The sequence below is a fragment of the Manis pentadactyla genome, chromosome 9 (genome assembly GCF_030020395.1).
Source record: "Manis pentadactyla isolate mManPen7 chromosome 9, mManPen7.hap1, whole genome shotgun sequence".
Classification (NCBI taxonomy): domain Eukaryota; kingdom Metazoa; phylum Chordata; class Mammalia; order Pholidota; family Manidae; genus Manis; species Manis pentadactyla.
The window spans coordinates 101463920-101484273 of NC_080027.1; the positions used below are offsets into that span (position 1 = coordinate 101463920).

The 20354-nt window shown below is 39.2% G+C and overlaps 1 protein-coding gene across 4 annotated transcripts in view; it reads left to right on the top strand.

The window, feature by feature from the left end:
- Positions 1-20354, top strand: part of DNM3 (dynamin 3) — a 585714-nt gene that overhangs the window by 559592 nt on the left and 5768 nt on the right. For 2 of the 4 annotated variants that reach the window (XM_036918454.2, XM_036918458.2), the window contains one exon: positions 16668-19862. The exons of 1 other annotated variant lie outside the window; for it this stretch is intronic. In XM_036918454.2, the coding sequence (XP_036774349.1) occupies positions 16668-16737 (70 nt within the window). In that variant the 3' untranslated portion in view covers positions 16738-19862. Of the gene's footprint in view, positions 1-2621; positions 2724-16667; positions 19863-20354 lie in introns of those variants that run through there. One more of the 4 variants, XM_057507882.1, reaches the window with a different exon arrangement.

Consider the following 20354-nt stretch of genomic DNA (forward strand, 5'->3'; position numbering starts at 1 on the left):
AGACCACTGTGCCAGGAAGGTATGGAGGCCATTGGGGAAGGGGCATTGAGAGTGGGGAGTGGGGGTCCCATACAGGAGCCTTCAAGTCAGCTATTTTGTCTGTTCAGCTGTAAGAAAGAACCAGAGCAACCTTGTGGTGCCTGTCCTCAGGAGTGAACGTGCATGTCTCTGCCTGCCCGCTTGGCTGCTTTACCTCTTCTTGCCAGTACCCTTCAGAGATGCTGTCCAATGCTATGTTCATTTGTTCAGTGAGGTGGAGTTGCCCTTGGTATTGCCGAGCTTGCACACAGAAGGGAGTTGGCAGGAATTGGTAGTTCATGCTGGAGAAGGGGAGCCACTGGGCTTAATGCATCTACCTTGGGAAATTTATAGGACAGTGTTTGTGTTGTTCAAAATTTCTAGAATATTCTCAATTTAGAGTCAGGTTTAACTTAATCTGGCCTTGCAAAGAGTCTCAAATGTAAACCAGAAATGAGAGTTCAGAGTCAAAGAGGAAAGTTGGTTGGTTTGCGCTGAACCTTCGAGTTTCAGCGCCAGTTCAGCTCATTGGGAGGGAAATCCCGTGAGGGTGGGGGGCGGGGGTCACCTGAGACTGAGCAAGAGACTGTGTCAGGATCCTTATGCCTATTAAATTTTAGGTTTAGATGGAGAATTCTGACCACATAAAGTCTGTTTTTAATAAAAGCCAGAGCAGGAATCCTACCAAATGCAAGCCAGAAATGGGGTTTAAGATTTCAAAAAAAGAAAGAAAAAGAGAGACAAAGATAGAAAGAAAGAAAAAAAGAAAGAAATTGAGGCAAGCTCTTGTCAAAACTTCATCTTGTTCTATTTATTTATATGTGCTCTTTTCCCTCCATAATTTGCCTCCATTTTCTCTATTAAAAATTTAAAAAACGTTGAAGTGCCATTATCCATCATGTCCAGGAAAACAACCCTTAGCTTTCCGAGAAGGAAGTTTGATTTTTTTTTTCCAGTTCTTTGCTTTCTTAAGGGCCCTTTCTCCTCTTTTATCTGAAACCAGAAACTCATAACATGACAAGAGGGCACAAGCGGTGTCCCGCCGGTTCCCTGTTGGGCTTTAATATTACAAAGGCAATAACTGAAATTTTAGAGGCAAAAGATTCTGCCGTTCAGCATGTGCCCATGCATGGTTTTCTTCTGGATAATTTGCAACTTCATTAGCGAGTTATGATCTTGACTTTTAAGAGCACATATACTTTTATTTTAACCCTATTCAAATGCAATGAAATCATTTGCAGTTGTACAGAAACCATGAGAGTTCTGCCTTTTAAGAAAGTATATTATTATATCTTCCCATTCCAATGTAAAGGAAGAGGAAGGAGAGAGGCGGGGGGAGTCTGCCTCTTTTGGGCTCAGCTTTTCTCAGCTGCTCAAGCGGCTCTGGTTGACTGACGTGCACGGAGTCTTTCTGCGAGGGAGCTGGAACTATTGCAAACTCCATGCCTGCTGTAATTCATCCCACCTGGGCTAGACGAGCATCCCTACCCCAAAGAGACTCACCAATATGGATGTTTCTGTAGTTAGTAAGTTGAGTGTACACAAATCTGATTTGTGGAACATTTTCCATTGCCAGAATATTTGGACGGCCCCCTCTTCTTTCTCTCCTTCTCAGCTTCTCTGAAGGGGCTTAAACCCAGTTTGAAAATCTCAGCCAGCCGTGTATTGTTTAAGCAAGATGATCTTAAACAGACATCACCGCCTCTTGAGGGGCCCTGTTCTCTTAACTCGAAGAGCCTAATAATCTTCATCAAACACTGACCTTACGGCTGATGTAACTCTTTTCATTACAGCTTCTTAAAATAAGCTAATTGCGAATCACAGCCTTTGCCATTAACAGAACAAATTAACTGAATCAGAGTGTGTTTTTCCTGGCAACAGCCAGCTCTGGTATTATTTCATTCATTAGTCTTCACTTTCCTCGGACTAAGCTTTTTGCAGCAGTCAGAAGGGGTAAGGGTGGGAGGAAGGGTCCCTATCCAAGGAAAAGCAAACTTCATTTACCTTTAAAAAAAAACAAGTTGAAAAATAGAAGTACTTTCTTTTAAACACCCTTGCCACCAAGTCTGATGGTGTCTTTGAAAAATGGCAAAACTGAATCATAGGGAAGGATTTGACTTTCAGTGCAGCTCATCCACATGACAGAAACACAACGTGGAAACCAAGAGAGGCTCTGCTGGAAGGGTCTCTGGCGAGCCCAGGATGAGGCTGCCGTGCGTGCACCACGCGGGCAGCCCGGGGGTCGCGTCGGCACTGTACCTGGGCTCCCCGATTACACCCGCGCTAGGCCTGCGGCGCTTGCCGGGTCCCTGCCAGCCTCACTTGGAGAGTCTCCCCACAGTCCCACCATTGTGTCGTTTACTACTAAACCGCCCACAGCAAGAAATACACAAATCCCTCTACATAAAGAGACAGTGGGGCACTCAGTGTCTTTTCTTTACAGAGGTAAAAAGTTATTTGGTTCTCTTTACAATTTAGTTTAATCTTATTTTAAACATTTGACCTTTTACATATTTTATATGTTGACTTAATTGGCAGTTACCACAGAATCCCTTTCACTTAGAGAGAAGGTTTCCTTATTTTGTTTTGTTTTATTTTTCCAGCCAGTTCCCTAAATTTTGAGTAAGGACAAACCCACAATTCTTATGAGTGTGTCTTTGCATCCCTCACATCAAGGTTTGGTGCCGTGAAGGATGAAGCCGCCAAGCCTTGGGGTCATGGGCTCAGGGCACACGGACAGTTAAGTGGTTTGTGACGAGCTTGTGTCAGACTTCCCTGAAATATGTTCTGGAAACATCCTGGCTTACTCTCTCTTCAACAGCTCTGAAAGTATGACTTTTTTTTAGCAGCTGAGTGTCATTTGGATAAATGATGACTTCGTTTTGACTTCTGACTCTAGCCACGAGCTTTCTATTTTCCTCCCCATCCTTCCCCTTTACAGAGCAAAAAAAAAACAAATTCATGATTGGATATTCTGATTTTTTCAGGGGGCAGTTTTTCTGCTGTTGTTTTCTTTTTAGCAACTGGATTTCAAAGTAAAATAGATTTTTAAAAAATATTAATTGCCAAGAACAGAAAAGTTTGAGGTATTCTTTCTGATTCTTAATATTTTAGGCATCTCACAAGGCTCCTATGTTACAAAATTTGTCACTGAAATCCCAAGTGTAATTAATAATTTGTTGCAGGTTTAACATGAGTTGTCATGATGCTTCATATATTTTAATGAAAATAGAAATTTGGCCACAAGCTGTACAGTAAAGAAAATATCCAATTCAATTTAAGCCCCTTAATTGAATGTTCCATCATTCAAATTCCACAATGATTCTGGTTATAACATAACATTTCGCTGAGGTGAATCAATAGTTAACATTCAAATTTTTCATTCTTCAGGTCTTGGTTTCAATCTGGTTTCAGTGAAAGTAAGATTAGTCTCGTGGTTTCCTTCTTGGGTCTAGCAAACTTGAGTCTGCTTTACACAAACATCTCCATCCTGCCACAGTTCAGAATGACTGGCAGCCTGTGTAGACAAGGCCCGGGAACAGAACTGCAAGTGTTCTGAAGATCCAAATTCAGGAGATTTGTGGATGGGTGAAAGTAGGCTTCACGTTGCTGCTTTCAGTGGGCCCCTTATCTTACTTTTGCAAACCTCCGAGATTGCAGGGGAGTGAAAGACAAAGAAAAATAAGAAAGGATCTACATGAGGCAAAATACAGGCAACATGAATGCAGGCAGGCGGCAGTAAATACAATGCTATGCTGCTGTTAGCGCAGTGGTAACAGGCATTAAGTCAACTAAACACAACCATATCCACACCCCATGACAAATAATAGCAAATAGCTCTGTCACTCTTCTCTTTGGGGCTGTAAATTGCTAAGCTTCAGCCACTGCAGGGAAAGCCTTTCTCCACTTCAGAGTACCCAGCCCTGGCCCTGGTTTCACCTGATTGATAGAGGAAGACAGCCAAGATGAGGAGTCTGGCAAATGAGCCACTGACCAGTGCAAACACACAGTAAATGATTATTCTTCCTGTGGCCAGTCAGCAGCAAACTGTCACCAGCTGGAATCTGCTGAATGTTCCTATATATAAGTTGATCTCAGCCCAAAGAAAAGAAAAGAAAAACCTACCCAGTGGAAGCAGACACACACACACACACGAACTATTTCTGTTTCGTCACTGCCTTCTTTTGTCTCCCTTGCTGTGAGAAAAGAATGATTTTACAGGGTAAACCTTCACGTTGAGACAGTTATAGTTGGATGGCATGTTTTTCAGTGACTTTAGAGATTCATGACATAACACAGCTCATGGCTCTTTCACTCTAACTTCTAGGCAAGAAGCAAACTACAAGAATTTGCTGCTGGTTCTTCTTCATTCCCTCTGACTTAACAGTTACTGCGAGAGAATAGATGCAAAATTTAGCTTACTAGAGTTGCATTAGATGATAAACAGCCAGGAAATTAAATATGAAAATGTAAACACTGCATCTTTCATTCAGAATATGCCTTAAATGCTTACCTCCAGCAATACGAGAAAAGCGTAGAGCAGTTAGCGAGGGTCTGAAGGCTTTTGTCTGCTTGTCGTAACTTTATTGCTGCTTAAACATAGAATTTTTAAATGCACAACATTGAAATCCTTTCACTTGCTCAGGCCAACATATTGTAACCATTGTCTGGGGGAGCCTCTAAATCTAAACACATATTTACACCCTTTAGTTGCCAAATGAGATCCATCTGGCTTACCAAATACTGTTGCCAAAAGAATGTAACCCTTTTGGTCTGGCCAGTATTTTTAAGTGCAGGGGAAGGGGGCTTATTGGAAGGATGCTGGCTTTGAGAGGCTGCATGTGCATTGTTGCCACATTACTAGTATTTTCGATGATGTTTAGATCACATGACAGCTCTGATGAAAAGTAGAAGAATTCCTGCATGGGCAAAATCTAAAGCCACAGGTATTTCGGCAGCCCCATCATGTCGTGGTACTTTCTTTTCCTTCTGGCTGCTCTTCAGGCATCAGAGCCATGTGATAGACAAAACCACAAACAAGGGCTCTGATTTTCTGGAATTATTTATTTAACTGTTCCCATAAACACTAGGAAATGTCCACTCCTGGTTTCAGTCAAAATTATCAGCTCACATGAACTGTAGGAAGAACACATTGCATCCAAGGATCAGAAAAAATGCTTCGCCCAAATGGCAAATAGCAAATTCTCAGCCGCTCATGGCCAGTGGTGACACTGGGCCTTCTTGACTTCAATCACTTAGACACATGGAAAGGAACACATTTTCCCAGAAGTCAATATTTTCCCCCACTGGGATTTGTTTAAAAAGGAATAATAGGATAAGGTGTAAATACTGTTGTTACTGCTCTTATGAAAACCCAGTAAATGTGTAAGTTAATACAAAATTTGGAAATAAGCTCCATTTCTTCCCTGCATTTTTTGGTGGAAGGGCTAAAGAACAATCTGAGAGGGAGAATAAGTTAAAAACCTGAATATCCAGGAAGTAGAGATACCACCACAAGCTTCTGCAGCAATTTTGAAAACCGAGAGGAAGTGAGATGGTGTGAGAAGAAGGCACCAGGTAGATTTGACTATGATTTAGGAAATGATGTTATTTTACAGGCAAGTATACCAGTTGCCTCCACTGCATAACTTGCTCCCTTTATTTAGTTTTAGATTTTCACGAGGCAGAATTACCTAAATTTATTGTGGTCACTATGTATTGCATTGATCTGGAATGAGACCATATATGAAGGGAGGAGCTGTGAAAGATTTTCGAAGGTTTTTGCAGCTCAGAGTCTGAAATGAAATTATTCCAACTGAGAATGGGTATTTATGTGAGATATAGGCTGTACCATGTGTATTTTTCTAAATGTATGTTAGGATTATTCTCAAAGCCAATTTTAAGAGTGAATGAAATTTCTTCCTCAAATAAATCTACCCTTAGTATAATGCTCAAGGGCCTTCACCAGAAAGGCTACCTGCTGCTCCCCCCCCTTTAGACCACCATTCACAGAGGAAAAGCTATAAAAACTGAGGAAAACATCTACTGATTTTTAAAACAACTAGAATTTCTTTTTGCTTCTTAGTAGTGTTGGAAAATATCTTAACAGCCAAAATAAAACTTCATGTGAGGCTACCTTTACTATTGCCTCTTGGGATGAAATTTTAAGGAAATATTAGTAAATGTGTTAACTAGAAAAACTGCTGCAGTAATTTCCTTCCACATATCTGGGTTTAAAATCAAAAGAAAATTCATGCCACACGTATCATTTGAAAGAAAGCAAACTTGTAGTTTTAGCTGAGCAATTGTTATATCAGAGCACTCAGGTCTGAAATTAATGGACCAGAAAAAATCCCTGTGACTTATCAGCAGACTTAGATTAACTTATTCGAATGCCCTTTGTTCAGTTTTGGAGTCTGTAATAAGGTATGTTGACATGATGGCTTGATTTGTTTTAATATTTCAAACACTCTCAATTACCCATTACCCTCTACCCTCTTAATACTTAATGCTGGAAAACTAGTAAGTATATCAAAAACTCATTTTAAAGCACATCGAAAACTCATTTTAAAGCACAGTATGTTTGAATAAATATGTTGAAATAGTGCTTCTCACTGTTGCTTAACACTTTCATGTGTGTTGATTACATCATATAGATTTCCTTTTTTACTGTGCTCACCTGCTTTTCTCCATCTGTGGCTATCTGATATATACTGCTCATTCACAGTTTTCTACGTGACTAGAGAACACATGGGCCACTCGTGCCAATAATCATTGTCCCAAGTCCCATCACTGTAGAACAAGAAGTCTCAGTAATTCTTGAGAATCACAAGGCATCTTGGCAATTTATACTTTCATAGTCCCCATCAGCTGTTCATTTTTCAGTAAAAATATTGCAATCTTTACCACTAAAATATATTTTTCAGTGGATTTCATACAACTTATCAAAGTGGATTTTGAGGGATAGAAATAGGTAGCCAGACTAAGGAAGGGGGCACTGGCCATCGTGTGCAACTCACAAAGCAGTGGTAAGCCAGAAAGCAAGGCTTTAGAACACTTTTCTTGACTACATCCTCTTTGCGATCCTGCCATGTTACCCTGTCCTTCTGAATCCCCTTGTCTCTCCCCTGGGACCTACACCCAATTATATAGGACAGTCCTCGGGTAGTTACTTATGTCGGACACCTGCCTTCTATCTGTGTTTGGCAGGCCAGCAGGATGAGGTAATAATCAGAAGAAAATGTTCTGGTTCTTTGGCCTCATCCACATATAACATTATCCAAAACAGTTTTCTGAGGGAGAACAAAGTGGCTTTGAGAGCCCTTGGTCTAACATTCTGTAGGATATGGAGGAACAAAACAACTTTTTTGATCCCTCCTAGAACAATAGAAACGTAAATTACATCTGCCGTTTCCCATCCTTTCAGTGATGTTTACAGACATGTGTATATAGAAACAAGAACCGCTCCTTGTAAACATTTTGTCTTTACTTTCTCCAAATCCAGCCATCTCCTTAAGTGTAGCTCTCTGGTCATTACAGCAGTGTTTCCTAAAAGCACATTTTGTGAACTATTCCTCCAGGATGATGGCAGTTTTTCTAAGACAGATGCCTAAAAGACATATGGTTTTCATAGATTTTTCCGTCTAGACTAGCTTTATTTAGTGACTTTTGGTCTGAATTGGTCTAGTTAAAGTTTCTGTAGGAGCTTGTATAAAAACTTTAAATGTAGGCCTACCATTAAGGTGTAAAACAAAAATTTGACTTCTTATTGGCAAGAGATTAAAAGGGATTGGTTGAAAATTTCCTTCAGGTTAAGTAATTCTGATCGTATTGTGTGCCCACTCGTCCACTCTTCTCCCACAACACTGTCCAAATGGAAAGGCTTACCCTAAAAATACAGAAACTGTTGAATTCATATACCGCTCAGTGTTTTCCTGAGTAAATTCTTTGTGTTCCAGTTGGGGTGTGTGTGTGTGTGCTAGAAAGCTGTATTCTTTCTGCAGACTCTTTACACAGCCCAAGGGACATATGATTCCTTGCCCTCTTAGCGCCAATTTTTACAAACACAGCATTTCCCTCATTTAAAAAAAAAAGTGCCCAACAAGCCACTGAGCAGAGGAGACAGAACATTTAGGAGTTTTTGTACTGCCTTCAACCACCGATGAAAATTCCATTTTAAAATGCGGTTTTTGAGCCAGTGTCAAAGACTCATTTAGAAACAGCATGACACTTTAAGAGGAAAACAATTACTTCTGGACTTGCCCAGAAGTCTGCCCTTTGCTCCCTCTTTTGTAAGAGCTAATGCCACAGATCACATCCCAGGGTAACTGCATCAGGATGAGCAGACTGGTGGAAGGGAGGAAATGTGGGCCGATCTGTCTCCACCGGTATCATCACTTGGCTTTGCACTAAGCATTTAATTGGACTTAGTCACATATTTGCTCACTGACAGGGCAGCTTGCAAGGCACACTGCCTTTCTTCTTTTCTCTGTTTGCTTTATTACACTTTTTTGTTTTTAAAATTTTAGCTCTCAGGCATGTTAGAGCTCCTCCTGCTGGAAGTTTTTGTTAATCACTGGGATTGTAATTAGTAAACGATAACTCTTTGTCTGTTTTTGCTACCTGGACGGATACAAGTGACCAGAAAAATATCGCAGGGTGGGAGTGAGGGGAAGGACAGGGAGGAGAGGACAGAAGGCACAGAGTGTCACAAGTCATTACCCCAGCTGCCATCAAGGGAACTGGGTTTCTACCCCATGTAGCTTCGTGGAGAGAGAAGAATGGGAGAGAAAAGAAAAACACTTGTTGGGAAGGACACTGCCCAACTTCATGCACTAGCTATGTGTGTGTGAATCTCTCTAAAACCCACATCCTTTCTCTCGTGTGGTTTTCTCCCCACCATATTCCTCTCACCTGCTGCTGCTTTGCGTTTTTCGTCTTTTCCTCTACCCAGCTTACCTGTTGTCAGTGACATACTGCAAAGGCTAAAATAGAAAAAAATTAATCTCAAAAGTAATGCTTTTTAGGAATCATATTTTAATGCAACTTGAAACCCTCTAAATTATCTGTTTTATGAATTAGGACTCAGAGCAAAACAAGTCATTTTGACACTTGTAAAGAATAAGACACGATTCCTCGAACTGACAGTACTTTTTCTTGCTGGCTTTCCTTTGAGCATACGATTTCCTATTTCTAGAATTCAAGGCTTATCAACTTTCCTGTTTTCTGAAAGTCTCCCCCCAACCCCACCCACCCCCCTCCTTCCAATTCCAGACAGACCACAGGTGTCCCTGAGTTCCTGAGGCATAATCCTGCCATAGCCCTTGTGCTGCTGGTGTCCCCATTTACTCATCTCTTCCCATCTCCACTAGAGTCCCCTGGGCAGTGTCTGTCTTTACCTCTGCACCCCCAACTCTTAAAAAAATACAGCACAGAAACAGGGCTTATTGAGAGAACAAAAGAATGCAAAGTGAGTTGGCATACAATGCTTAATCAAAATTTATCTTGGCAATTAGGCCAATTTTTAGTGTATCTTACGAAACGATTTAAAAACAAACACTTTCTTGTTCTTGTCTATTGAAAACCTTGCCTGAGTGAACGCTATTGTAAAATTCTTTTTACAAATCATAAACTGAGTGGAGTTCATGGCAAAGCATCCTCTAAGCTGCCTTTTTGTTGCAGCCTCAGAAGTGGATATATCTGTCCCATCCTGTGGGTGAAATCCAAATCAGATATTTAGCATCAAGTAAAGAAAGTGTAGCAAGATAAGACTATATTGCCATTTATCTCAGAGACTACTTTGTATAGGATATTATATGTTTGTATCATCAAATAAAACTTGTGGACTCTTTTTCTCCTGATGTTCTTATTTCAGATTCCATCAATTGATTCATACTTTCCCAGTGACATGCATTATAAAATCATGGGTTCATTTTCACAGGGGAAAGAAGTGCTGGCTCTAATATGTAGCAAGAATCATATTAGAGAATTCCTTAAACCCTTTAAATGGCCTCCAAGTCCTATGTTGTTTCCAACATCTACTGTAAACTATTCTTGGACAGTATTGGCTTATTCTGTTACTAAAGCTGAGAAGGCCAAAAATATGCTGGATAGCATCCTATAATATTTTTGATAATAAATTACAAAATATTATCTTTCATGTGGACAAAATTATGATACCGTACAGCATTTTGCTGAACTTGGCCTTATACCTTCTAGATATGTAAAACTGTTTTTTTTAAATAAATGCTCAAAATAAGAAGCAAAGCACAAACACAGTGCTGACGATTAAAATCCTGTGCCCACAATCTGTTCTCTTAGAGCAGACATTTGCAAGACAAAGTCCTGGCTCTTGCTGGTTGCCTTTCCATTTCCCCTAGAGAGGAGGGTGCTGCTGTCTGCTTGATCCTTGGGTATATTCACTCCTTTGTGTCCACTAAGCTACTGGTTGGGACACTGCCCTCTGCAGGTGCTGTTGAAGACTGAGCAGAATGAGGTATACTCTCCGTTCATAGGAAATTTGTAGTCATGCGGATGATCTGCTCTGTGTACATGCCTTAAACTTCCAAAAATGATGCAAGGGTTAAGGAAGTCAAGAACCTGGTGGAGAAGCAAGACATTTCATTTCCCGGCAGAGAGACCCTGCAGGCACCTTCCAGCCCAACTGACCGAGGCCAGCCAAGCCATGTTTGCCTGCAGCCACTCTGCAGAGCAGCTCAGCAGAGCTCACTGAGAGAGGTGCTTTTCATGACTTTAGAAAACTCAGAGCAGTGTTTGTTGTTTGCTTTTTCCCTTTTGTTTTGTTTTCTAAGAAATTCACCAGATGTAGCCAGAAGACGGGAGGTGCCTTACTGCTTGTGGTCCAATAGGCAAAGCCCTTTGGGATTTTGGGGTTTTTTTTCACCTTTTTCTTCAGTAATAAAAAATTGGGCAAGTTGCTATCAGGTTCTCATGGCTCCCAGAAACCTGGGATTTATAATTCTCCCATGATCTTAAATGTTGTATGTAAATTGAATTTTTGAGACAATTATACTTTAAAGCTTCACTTAGATTTAGTAAGTAGAACTTGTGGTATAAAAAGAAGCCTCTAGCATATCCTTTTTTATGTAATAACTACTTTCTTAGGCAGATATCATTCCTCTAGAAGTATCAGTCTCTGTATATCTCTTTTTGAGGGTTTTCTTTTTTTTCTTTCTTTTAATTTGGGTCCACCTAGCTAATTAGGTTGGACTTCAGTCCTACCCTCCTCAAAGATGAGAATTTGGAATGAATGTTGAAAAATGCTTACTTTATACACCTACTGCCATTTTCATAAGCAAATACAAGCTTCCCTACACAAGGAGTTATTCTGGTAATGAGTGACAAGAAAACTAGAGGAGTACAGTACATTGGGCTTTACAAAATAAACCTGAAACTGATCTGACCCATGCTTAAGTCTAAATCCCAAAGTACCAGCCATTCTACAACCATTTCCCCATCATTCTTAAGATTTCTTCCAACACCTTCTCTTCTTGCTTATACTTTATCTGGCAAGTGAAATGGATTGCTAATAAAGCAGTCAAAACCATTTACTATGTCTTACAACAGTGGTTTTCAAAGCATGATCCCAGGACCAGTAGTATCAGCATCTGGGAACATGCCTGAAATGTCTCACCCCTTTAGATACTCTGTCGGGGACCAGGAACCTGTGTTTTAACAAGCCCTCCAGGGAATTCTGATGCATGGTTCAATTTGAGAACCGTTGCCTTAGAACATGCCAATGTAACTGCCCAACAGAAAGACTCCTGGGCTGGGAGTCATGAAAGTTCGGTTTAAGCATAAGAAAAGAAGGAGACTGAGTTAGACCGGTCTGGTTCACACATTTACCAGTGAGATAATTCCCACTTCCCACCCTGAGGAGGAATAAGGACAGGGGCGGAAAGACCTACCCATTTCATCAATCAGTGTTATGCTACCTGGAAGCAAAATAGTAGAGAATGGTGGCTTCTACCCCGACCCCACATGCTGAGGCCCCAGAGCAGTCTGCCATATTGAACTCTTCCCTCAACCCCTGCTAAGACTGGCCTCATGGCATGAATACTCAGAACCAGTGAACCCAGAGAAGAGCAGATAAAATTTTAGTCTTCCATTCTTAGAGGAGAATCGAGGAGACAGTAAGGCAAATACCACATTCTTCACTCTTATCAGTGAAGCCAGTTTCTCTGCCATGATGCCTCCCTCCCTGGATGAGCATTTTTTTTCCCACTTAAAATGGGGTGCTCTGAGCTTACAAAACTTGTCATTGTCCAAAATGCTATAAATGGTCCATCCCTGCAGCTACAAATTCAACTACAAGTATTACATCTCTCCCCTTTGATTTGGAAGCAAAAACATGGCTCTTCTATTGTAACCATAAACCGCCCACACACAACACAGTGTTTCAATAAACACTAAGTGATGCAAGATGCTCCATTTCATTATAACGGGTTACTTAATGAAGTCCATCACTAAACAAAGCAACTGAGGAAAATTTGGTACAAAACAAATAACTTCACTTTGCCCAAAACAAACTGTCTTACGACGGAATGTGGTTGGAAACTCTTTGAATGGTCAGGAACTGGACCAGTGAACTGAACCTTAATAGTAAACCTGACAGGCTTTTCTGGTGTTGAAGTTGGAAAACAACACTGCTTATTAAGAAAATTCACCCTGAACAACTTAATGCTCCTCCTGAACTGCTTTCTAGTAGAAATTAATTGTTTTAGAAATAAAATGACACTCATTTCTTCCAGAGGGATTGGGGGCTCTTGAGGATTTTTAATTACTATGTACATGTAAGAGTTACTTTAGTCTGAAATGGCATATTTTAAAGATATCATAATTATTGTGAGAAAACACAGTAGAAATTTTATCTTTCATTCTTTCAGTCATTAATTGGCCACAGAGATATGCAGTGCCTATTCAATGCTAGGCCCTAGGGATGCTCTAAAAGAACTTATAATGGATAGGTTCTCCTGGTGGCTTTATTTGAAAAGGAGAAATACTCTGAGCCAAAGACCTTGCTCAGTTCCAGGATTCTGTGTTGAACAAGACAAACAAAAAGCTTGGCGCAGAGCAAAACTTATATTCTCCTGGTGCCCTGCTTTGCCATCTCTCTGCATTGCACATTGCTGTTGTCCTTTTCTTGTCCCTCCACACGATACTGTGCCATCAGAGCATGTAACTCTTTCTATTCTTCATCCCCAACTCCAAACTCTTCCCTTTAGTTCTTAGGACTTAAATTGTAGTTTCTTATAATCTCATTATAGACCTATATTCTCTTATAACTTGTAAGTCTTATATGCCCCAGTTAAAATCAGATTTCCTACTTCTTTCACTGCATTGTATTTTCACACTTCCCAGAATATATTCTCTGAGTCTGAATTACAAAATTTTGCTCCATTTTTTCCCATGTAAAATGGGGTGCTCTAGCAAAAACCATCTACGTACTTGTCTTATCCCACTCGTCTTCCACTCAGACTAGTTGCTGAGTCTTTAAACATCATGCAGCATGATGCAGTCCACATAGCAGATGATCAGTAAATAATGCATGTGATGTGTAACTGGAAGGCATGTTACAGACCATCTAGGCTGAGTTTCCTGTATCAGAGATGAGAAAACTGAGGCTTAGATAAGCTTAGTGGGCTAATGACTGTACACATTGACAGTTGGAGCTAGAATCCACATCTTTTGAATTCTTATCTAGGACTTTCTCTGTGTAAACACACTGCTTCAAATATAAGCCTCTGACAAATGTCTCAAAAGTGTTGCTGTCCTGGCCTCCCTGGGCCCACTCACCCTGATCCGGTCTGTACACTAACCTGGCTAACTGTCTTGTTTAGGTACTTTTCAATCTAAACAATGAACATTGTTCATTACTTAGTAAATATTTCTTCACTGCCCTCTAATCACATTATACTAAATGCTGAATGCATGTAGTAAATACAGAGTATATGGTCTCTGCTCTCAAGGCATCTATTGGGGGGGGGGCACAGGCAATAATCTAGTAAATAAACACATAATTACAAATGGTGAAATGCAATGAACACATCAAACACATGAAATGAAACTACAGGATGGTGAGGAAGGACTGAGAGATGACATTTAAGCCAAAAACTAAGGGATCAGAAGGGAATCCAGCTTGCGTTCCTTTCTCTCTTGGCTCTAACCCTTGATCCAAACTCTTCTATATGCATGAAGCAATTTCCATCCTACCCTGCCACACAGTATCCTGCCTCTCATTGAGTTTGTAGTTTAAGATCCACTTTTTTCAAATAAAATCCCCTAATTAAGTCCAACACATTATTGAATTTTCTGGTATGGTTTCCCTCCTTCAAGTTCAAATTCTGGCCAACTCTTTTGCCCCCTACCCCCCACCTCCCATAACTTCTTACTTGCTAAGAATACATGTCTGTAGGCTACATGATTGTTTTTCAAACTTCCTGAGAGCAGGGGGCCTTTTATTTAGTATTTATCCCAAACGTCTGCTAAAAAAGAGTTGAGTAGTCAAATACTTTATATGTAGAGTGTCTAAGGGTCTAAATCCTACATATCACCGTTGCTTTTTTTCACAACAGCAATAATTTCTTAGCAAATACCTTTCTATGATGTAAAGATTAATGGATATCACAAGCATTCACAAATTGTTTCTTACTTTCATTTATTCAGTTCTCAAACGTTCAGTGGCTGAATGACAAACACTGAGCTAGACACTGCAGAAAGAGGAAGATGAGTAAGACACAGCCCACTTCCAATCAGTGGAGATACATATATAAACCCAATCAGGATTCAACGTGATGATTACTAATAGAAACATGTTGAGCTACTATAGAGGCAACTGTACTGAGATAGGACAATGTAGATCAAAAAGGACTTCACGAAGGTAAGTCTTACAGGATGAATAGCAGTCTCCAGCAGATGAACAAAAGAATATTGAGAACACAATTACAGTTTCCATGCTAAACACTGCATGAAACAAGTTACCTGGACATGACCTCTAGCCTCCAGAAACTTCACATCATGGGAGAAAATGATGCAGGTTTAAGACTCAGAACACAAGGTAAATAAATGTGGCATTTCACATTTCAAGTGAAAAATGAACATATGCTAGTGCAGAGAGTTTTGCATGGTCATAAGTAAAAAGGAAATTATGGGAGGACTTTTCCCAGTGGAGAATTGCCAAACACATCAAGCAGTCACAGTGGTAGCCAGTAGCCTTCTGCAGGAAGAGGACTTATTTGTTTACTCAAATTAAGCAACTAGTATTAATTGGTTTAGCTTGGTTGCTGTGCCTATAAAATATCTCTAATTACATTTTCAAAATTGAGTGTCTGCTTAATAGACTAATATAGGAGGGTTAAATTGGAATGTACCTTCCCAAGGGAAACCTTTCCCCTAAGGCCTCTTGGGACATTTTTTAAGTGCAGGAGGCAAAAAGCACACTATTAATATCTATGAGTTTGTGCCTAAGTGGCCAACAATTTTGTGATTAATCAACAATATCTCTTTTGCCTTATTTTGTCCTTCACCACCTAATTTTATTTTATAAATTTGTGATTTTTTAGCATTTCATAACTCTTCTTTAATTTCTCCAATTTCATTTGATCATACCTGAAAAAGGACATACGATTTAATCAACTTAGTTTGTCCAATATAGAAAAAATTCTATAACATGACTATATTTCCAGAAGGGGGTCTTTCTGAAAAAAAAAAAAGTAATGGGAGAGATTTATCAAGAAGACAGGTTTTCATTTGTAGAACTGGCTGAATTTTATTGTTTATAAAAATTACTCCCCAAGAAACTACATTCAAAATCAAGTACACACACACAAAGCTTATCAATACATTTAGAAAACAAATGTAGGGTTTCCGGAAATCAAGAGTATTACTTGGCAAGGTTAAGATTCTCAGGGGCATTAATGTGTCACAACCTGGGGCTTCTTTCTTCAGCAACCTCGGGTATTAGAAACACCATTACCAACTAGAAAATGAGTGATACTGCCACTAATAATAAGCCTTTTAGGAGTGAAAATAGGAACGAGAGCCCATGCAATTTATTCAGGCACTCACCTTGAGCCTGTTTACTTACTGCAGAAAACCCTAAAAACCTGATTCTGTGGGGTTTTTTAGTGCCCTGCAAATTAAAAATGAAATATAAAACACATTAGAGAAAGCTACTGCTAAAGGTAATGAGGAGTGACAACTAAAATCCTGGCAGTGAGATAAAGAGGAAGAATATTATGTAAAGGGAAATAAAAATCCAAAAACCACGTGAGGCCTAGTATACCTTGTAAGTTCCTGGAGTGCACATAGCATAGGACAGTTCACTCTACGTGGTCATACTCTGTTGGCTGAGGAATGTGCGGTGTATTTCCAGTCGCTTTTAAATGATTTAATATTTTTATTAGTAATGGGAGGACTTATCAGTTTTGATGAAGATTTGCGTATAAAAAAATACCTCTCGTTAAAAATTGCTGGGTGAAGGAAGGGCAGCAGTGTTAGAATTCCTGCAGGGGGCAGCCGCTCCCGTCTGTGCATGAGCATGTGCGTGATGGCTCTTTCGCAATGTCTTTGAACAGCCTTCTGCCAGATACTCTACTTGTTTCTTTACCTTTCTCTTTCTCTCTTTCTAGCCGGAGACCACCCCCATCACCAACTCGTCCCACTATAATCCGTCCACTAGAATCCTCCCTGTTAGACTAAACCAAGTGTCTGGCATGGCAATTAATTACTAATGAATTATGCAAAAGCAGCACATTTGGTAACTGTCACAGTAAACCAGGAGTAGTCGCATGTGTGTGGATACCAGTAGGCAAGTAACCAGTTTGACTAATGCATTCATCACTCATCCTCATTGCTGGTGATATGTCAAACCTTTGGGGCTTGACTCTTGAAAACTGCTGACCCTTCGAGGCATTTTTTGTCGCCCTGAGCGAGGTAGGTTTGTGCAGTGGCCCTGTGCTTTGGGGACCACTTGCCCACCCTGGCATATATTTGAAATCGCTTTGGACAAGTTTTGCAGATTACCTACCAGATAGCCTATTAAACATAATTCTTAAGAGATAGTAGATGGTGGACTTATTTGCCTAAGCCATGCACATTCATTTTCCCACGTTCTGTTCTAGCTGACAGAAATTATGTTGTCTATTATTAATGTTTCCTCCTACTTCATAATTACTTATTTAGATCCTCTTTCCTTTCTGTTTATTTCATAAGACTGCTAGGAAGTGGTTTTTTTAAATTATGACTCCTTAAGAATAAAACTTTTCCAAAAGCACAGTGTAATTTGCAAAGGAAAAGTTAATGTATGGCTTGCTCTAGAGAGCTTCCCCCCATGCCAATATGTTTTGCTTCATGCTAGAAGCATATTCAACAGCGTATTAAAGCTTGTGTTTTCATAGTCAGTAGATTTGGCTAGTTTCAGAGTTCAAGGAAGAAGCAAAATATCACATCTCTAGAAGCATCTGGAAAACTGTAATTTCTTTATTCACCTATTATTCACCTCCTCATAGATTACAGGGAAGGTGGATATGGAATATATTTAATTTTTCTTATCAATCTAATTTTAGGCATGGCTAACTACACTGTGACACTAACTGCAGTTTATTTATTTATTTGGTTGGTTGGAACAAAGATATTTGTCTCTTTTTGTGCTAACTTGTAATTCCCTTATGTAAGAATTTATCCTGCCTTTAAAACAGGTTTACTGTAACTTTCTATCCATTCTGGGCTTTCTTAGTAAATCTCCAGCCTTACTATAGGACAACCATATTTAAAGAATGGGACCTGGAGTGGAAAGAAAAAGCATTTAATAAGAGATGCCATGGTTTTTAAGAGCAGCACTCACGCTTTTACAGTCCGACAACTTCAGAGTCTCTATCCAGGTCATTCCAGAAAACAGTATTAAGACATTGAGATCTAAAGCAAATTGGCAAATTCTAAAATTTCTAAAATTTACAAGCACAGTTTAGCCTGGGGGTTAATAGTTCAGTCTTGAAGCTAAGTTTTAGACTAGGTAAGACCAGATGATTAGCATGTCGGAAACAGCCAGGAGCCAACTGGAATTTTGTCTGCAAACTGTTCCAGACAGCAGACCCAGTATTTACCGAATAGTGGTGTCCCACGACACTATTTCATATTCTACAGAAGTAAATCAGGTTTCACCGACTGAAATGTCGCCCCTTGAAAGCAGCAAATGTGATTTGTATGTTAACCGAACTTTAATTTCCTGTGTAGTTTATACACAAACAGACATCCATAAAGTATGGAGTAAAAACTCTTAACCATTCATTATAAAAAAGAGAATTTGCCAAGCTGAATGCCTAGCCCACTTATAATAGGCAAAAATTAGAGAATACAAGATTTACAAAAAGGCATTTCAACTTTTAAGTTAAAAGTGATTGTATAAAAAACACCACTCTAGATCTTGTATCTCATTTCTCATTGGAAAAAAAGATTAACTCTTTGCGGATGGAATAGATGTGCAAGTACATACTGTATATTAAATAGAGCACCACAGCTAAATGGAAATACGTTAAATAAGTGTCCTCAGTAAAATGAATAATCTACAGTGAGGCCTTTTCAGAAAAGTCCCTCTTTTTAGGATTCCCTTTGCTTCTTCCTTTGAATTCTCTAAAATAGGCAGCTAACGGATTATGTACTTCATGGTTTGGCTTTGTGCTAAATGTGGTTTTGTGTTTTGCTGTATTTCAAAAATTTCTTTCTGTTAAAGGAAAATATTGTGGATAACCACTGATGTGTTCTTAGATCAGCACAAACCATGTCAAAGTAAATTGGAGCTATTTTTCCAAGTTTCTTTCCACTGATCTTATGCAGTCATAAACAATAGCATTCGTCATCTTTGGCTTTTGTTCTCAGATTATAACCCCACAGTTTCCCTGTCCCACTCATCTCTCTTTATGGGTAAATTTTTGTTCTGTTTTCCTTCTAAGTTCTGTCCAGTAGCCCCCCAGTCTCCCCTGGAATTTCAGCAATCATGTTGGAGTATTTTCAGTTTGCTGCAGTACTGTGTCCTATGATTAATATTAATCCCGTTTCCCAAAGGGTTTGCATCCTTCTTAAAGGAGATGTCACTGTGAACGAACTTAGAAGCTCTAGGACTCCATAGCTTCAATGGCATCGTTTGTATCAGGCCTTAAGATGGGAATGTAGCTGAATGAGCGTTCTAAGTGTTTCCCACACCACTTCTAATCTTTTGTGTAACTTCCTCTGAACTGATTGCTCTGATGTTGTCTACACAATAGATGTCTAGTATAGTAAAATAAAATACATGGTGTTTTTAAGATTTGGAAAAATTAAGTGTATATGTTTATTTGATAGGTAAATCTATTTTATTGTCACATGCTAAATCTTGCATGCTTGTTGACTAATTGGAATAACCATTTACTCAGTTGTGAACAGATTATTGAAATAGTATTGATTTAGAACAGATATACTGCATTTTCAGAAGGCATCCACCATGGCTGTTCTTCTGAATATTGATTTTAGCTATGTTTTATAACAAAGAAGAGCAGTAGAATCTCTTAATTAGCAAATTGCCTACTTGTTCAGATACAAACTCATTCTATTCCAAAACATTATAATAAAACCAGTTCCTGTGATATAACTATAAGCCTTCTGAACTTAGAATTAAAAGGTAGTCATGTAGATTAATTTTATGGCTCTTTTAGTATAGACTTTAGCCATAATTCACAAATATGAAATGGGACCTAATACCAGTATGTGATAAATGTTGATGTTTTCTGTGTACAAACACATTTTCTATGCACGTGTCTCTATGTGTATAGTATATATATATATATATATATATATATATATATATATATATATAGTAAATTCATTTCTGTAAGTACATGTATTTTGTGCCCCTTTGGGTAAGTAGGTTTAAAATCACTTGTTAAAATGCCACAAGCATGAAGGTGATTGTATGTGCATTGTATATATATGTATATGTTTGGGTGTAAATATTTATGTACACATGTGCTTTATATGTGTGGGTATGAATATATTTTTTAAATGCTGCTAAAACAAGAGGTTTTGGAGGGCTTGCCATAATAGTGATAACAGTGGTTCATGTCTGATAACGTACATGAACTATAAAAAATTTTCTCCAGAAGAGGCACAAAGCTCAGAATTACTATGACAACGTGGTAGCAAAACATCCACAGGCATTGTTTCTAAATCCATAGCGCTGCTCTCTAAAAATAAATTACCTTAGCCAGTACAAGTTCAGTAAGAAGCATAAGATTTTAAACTCTCTGATTGGAATTGTAAATTATTCTGGGATAGCTGAGCTGAGT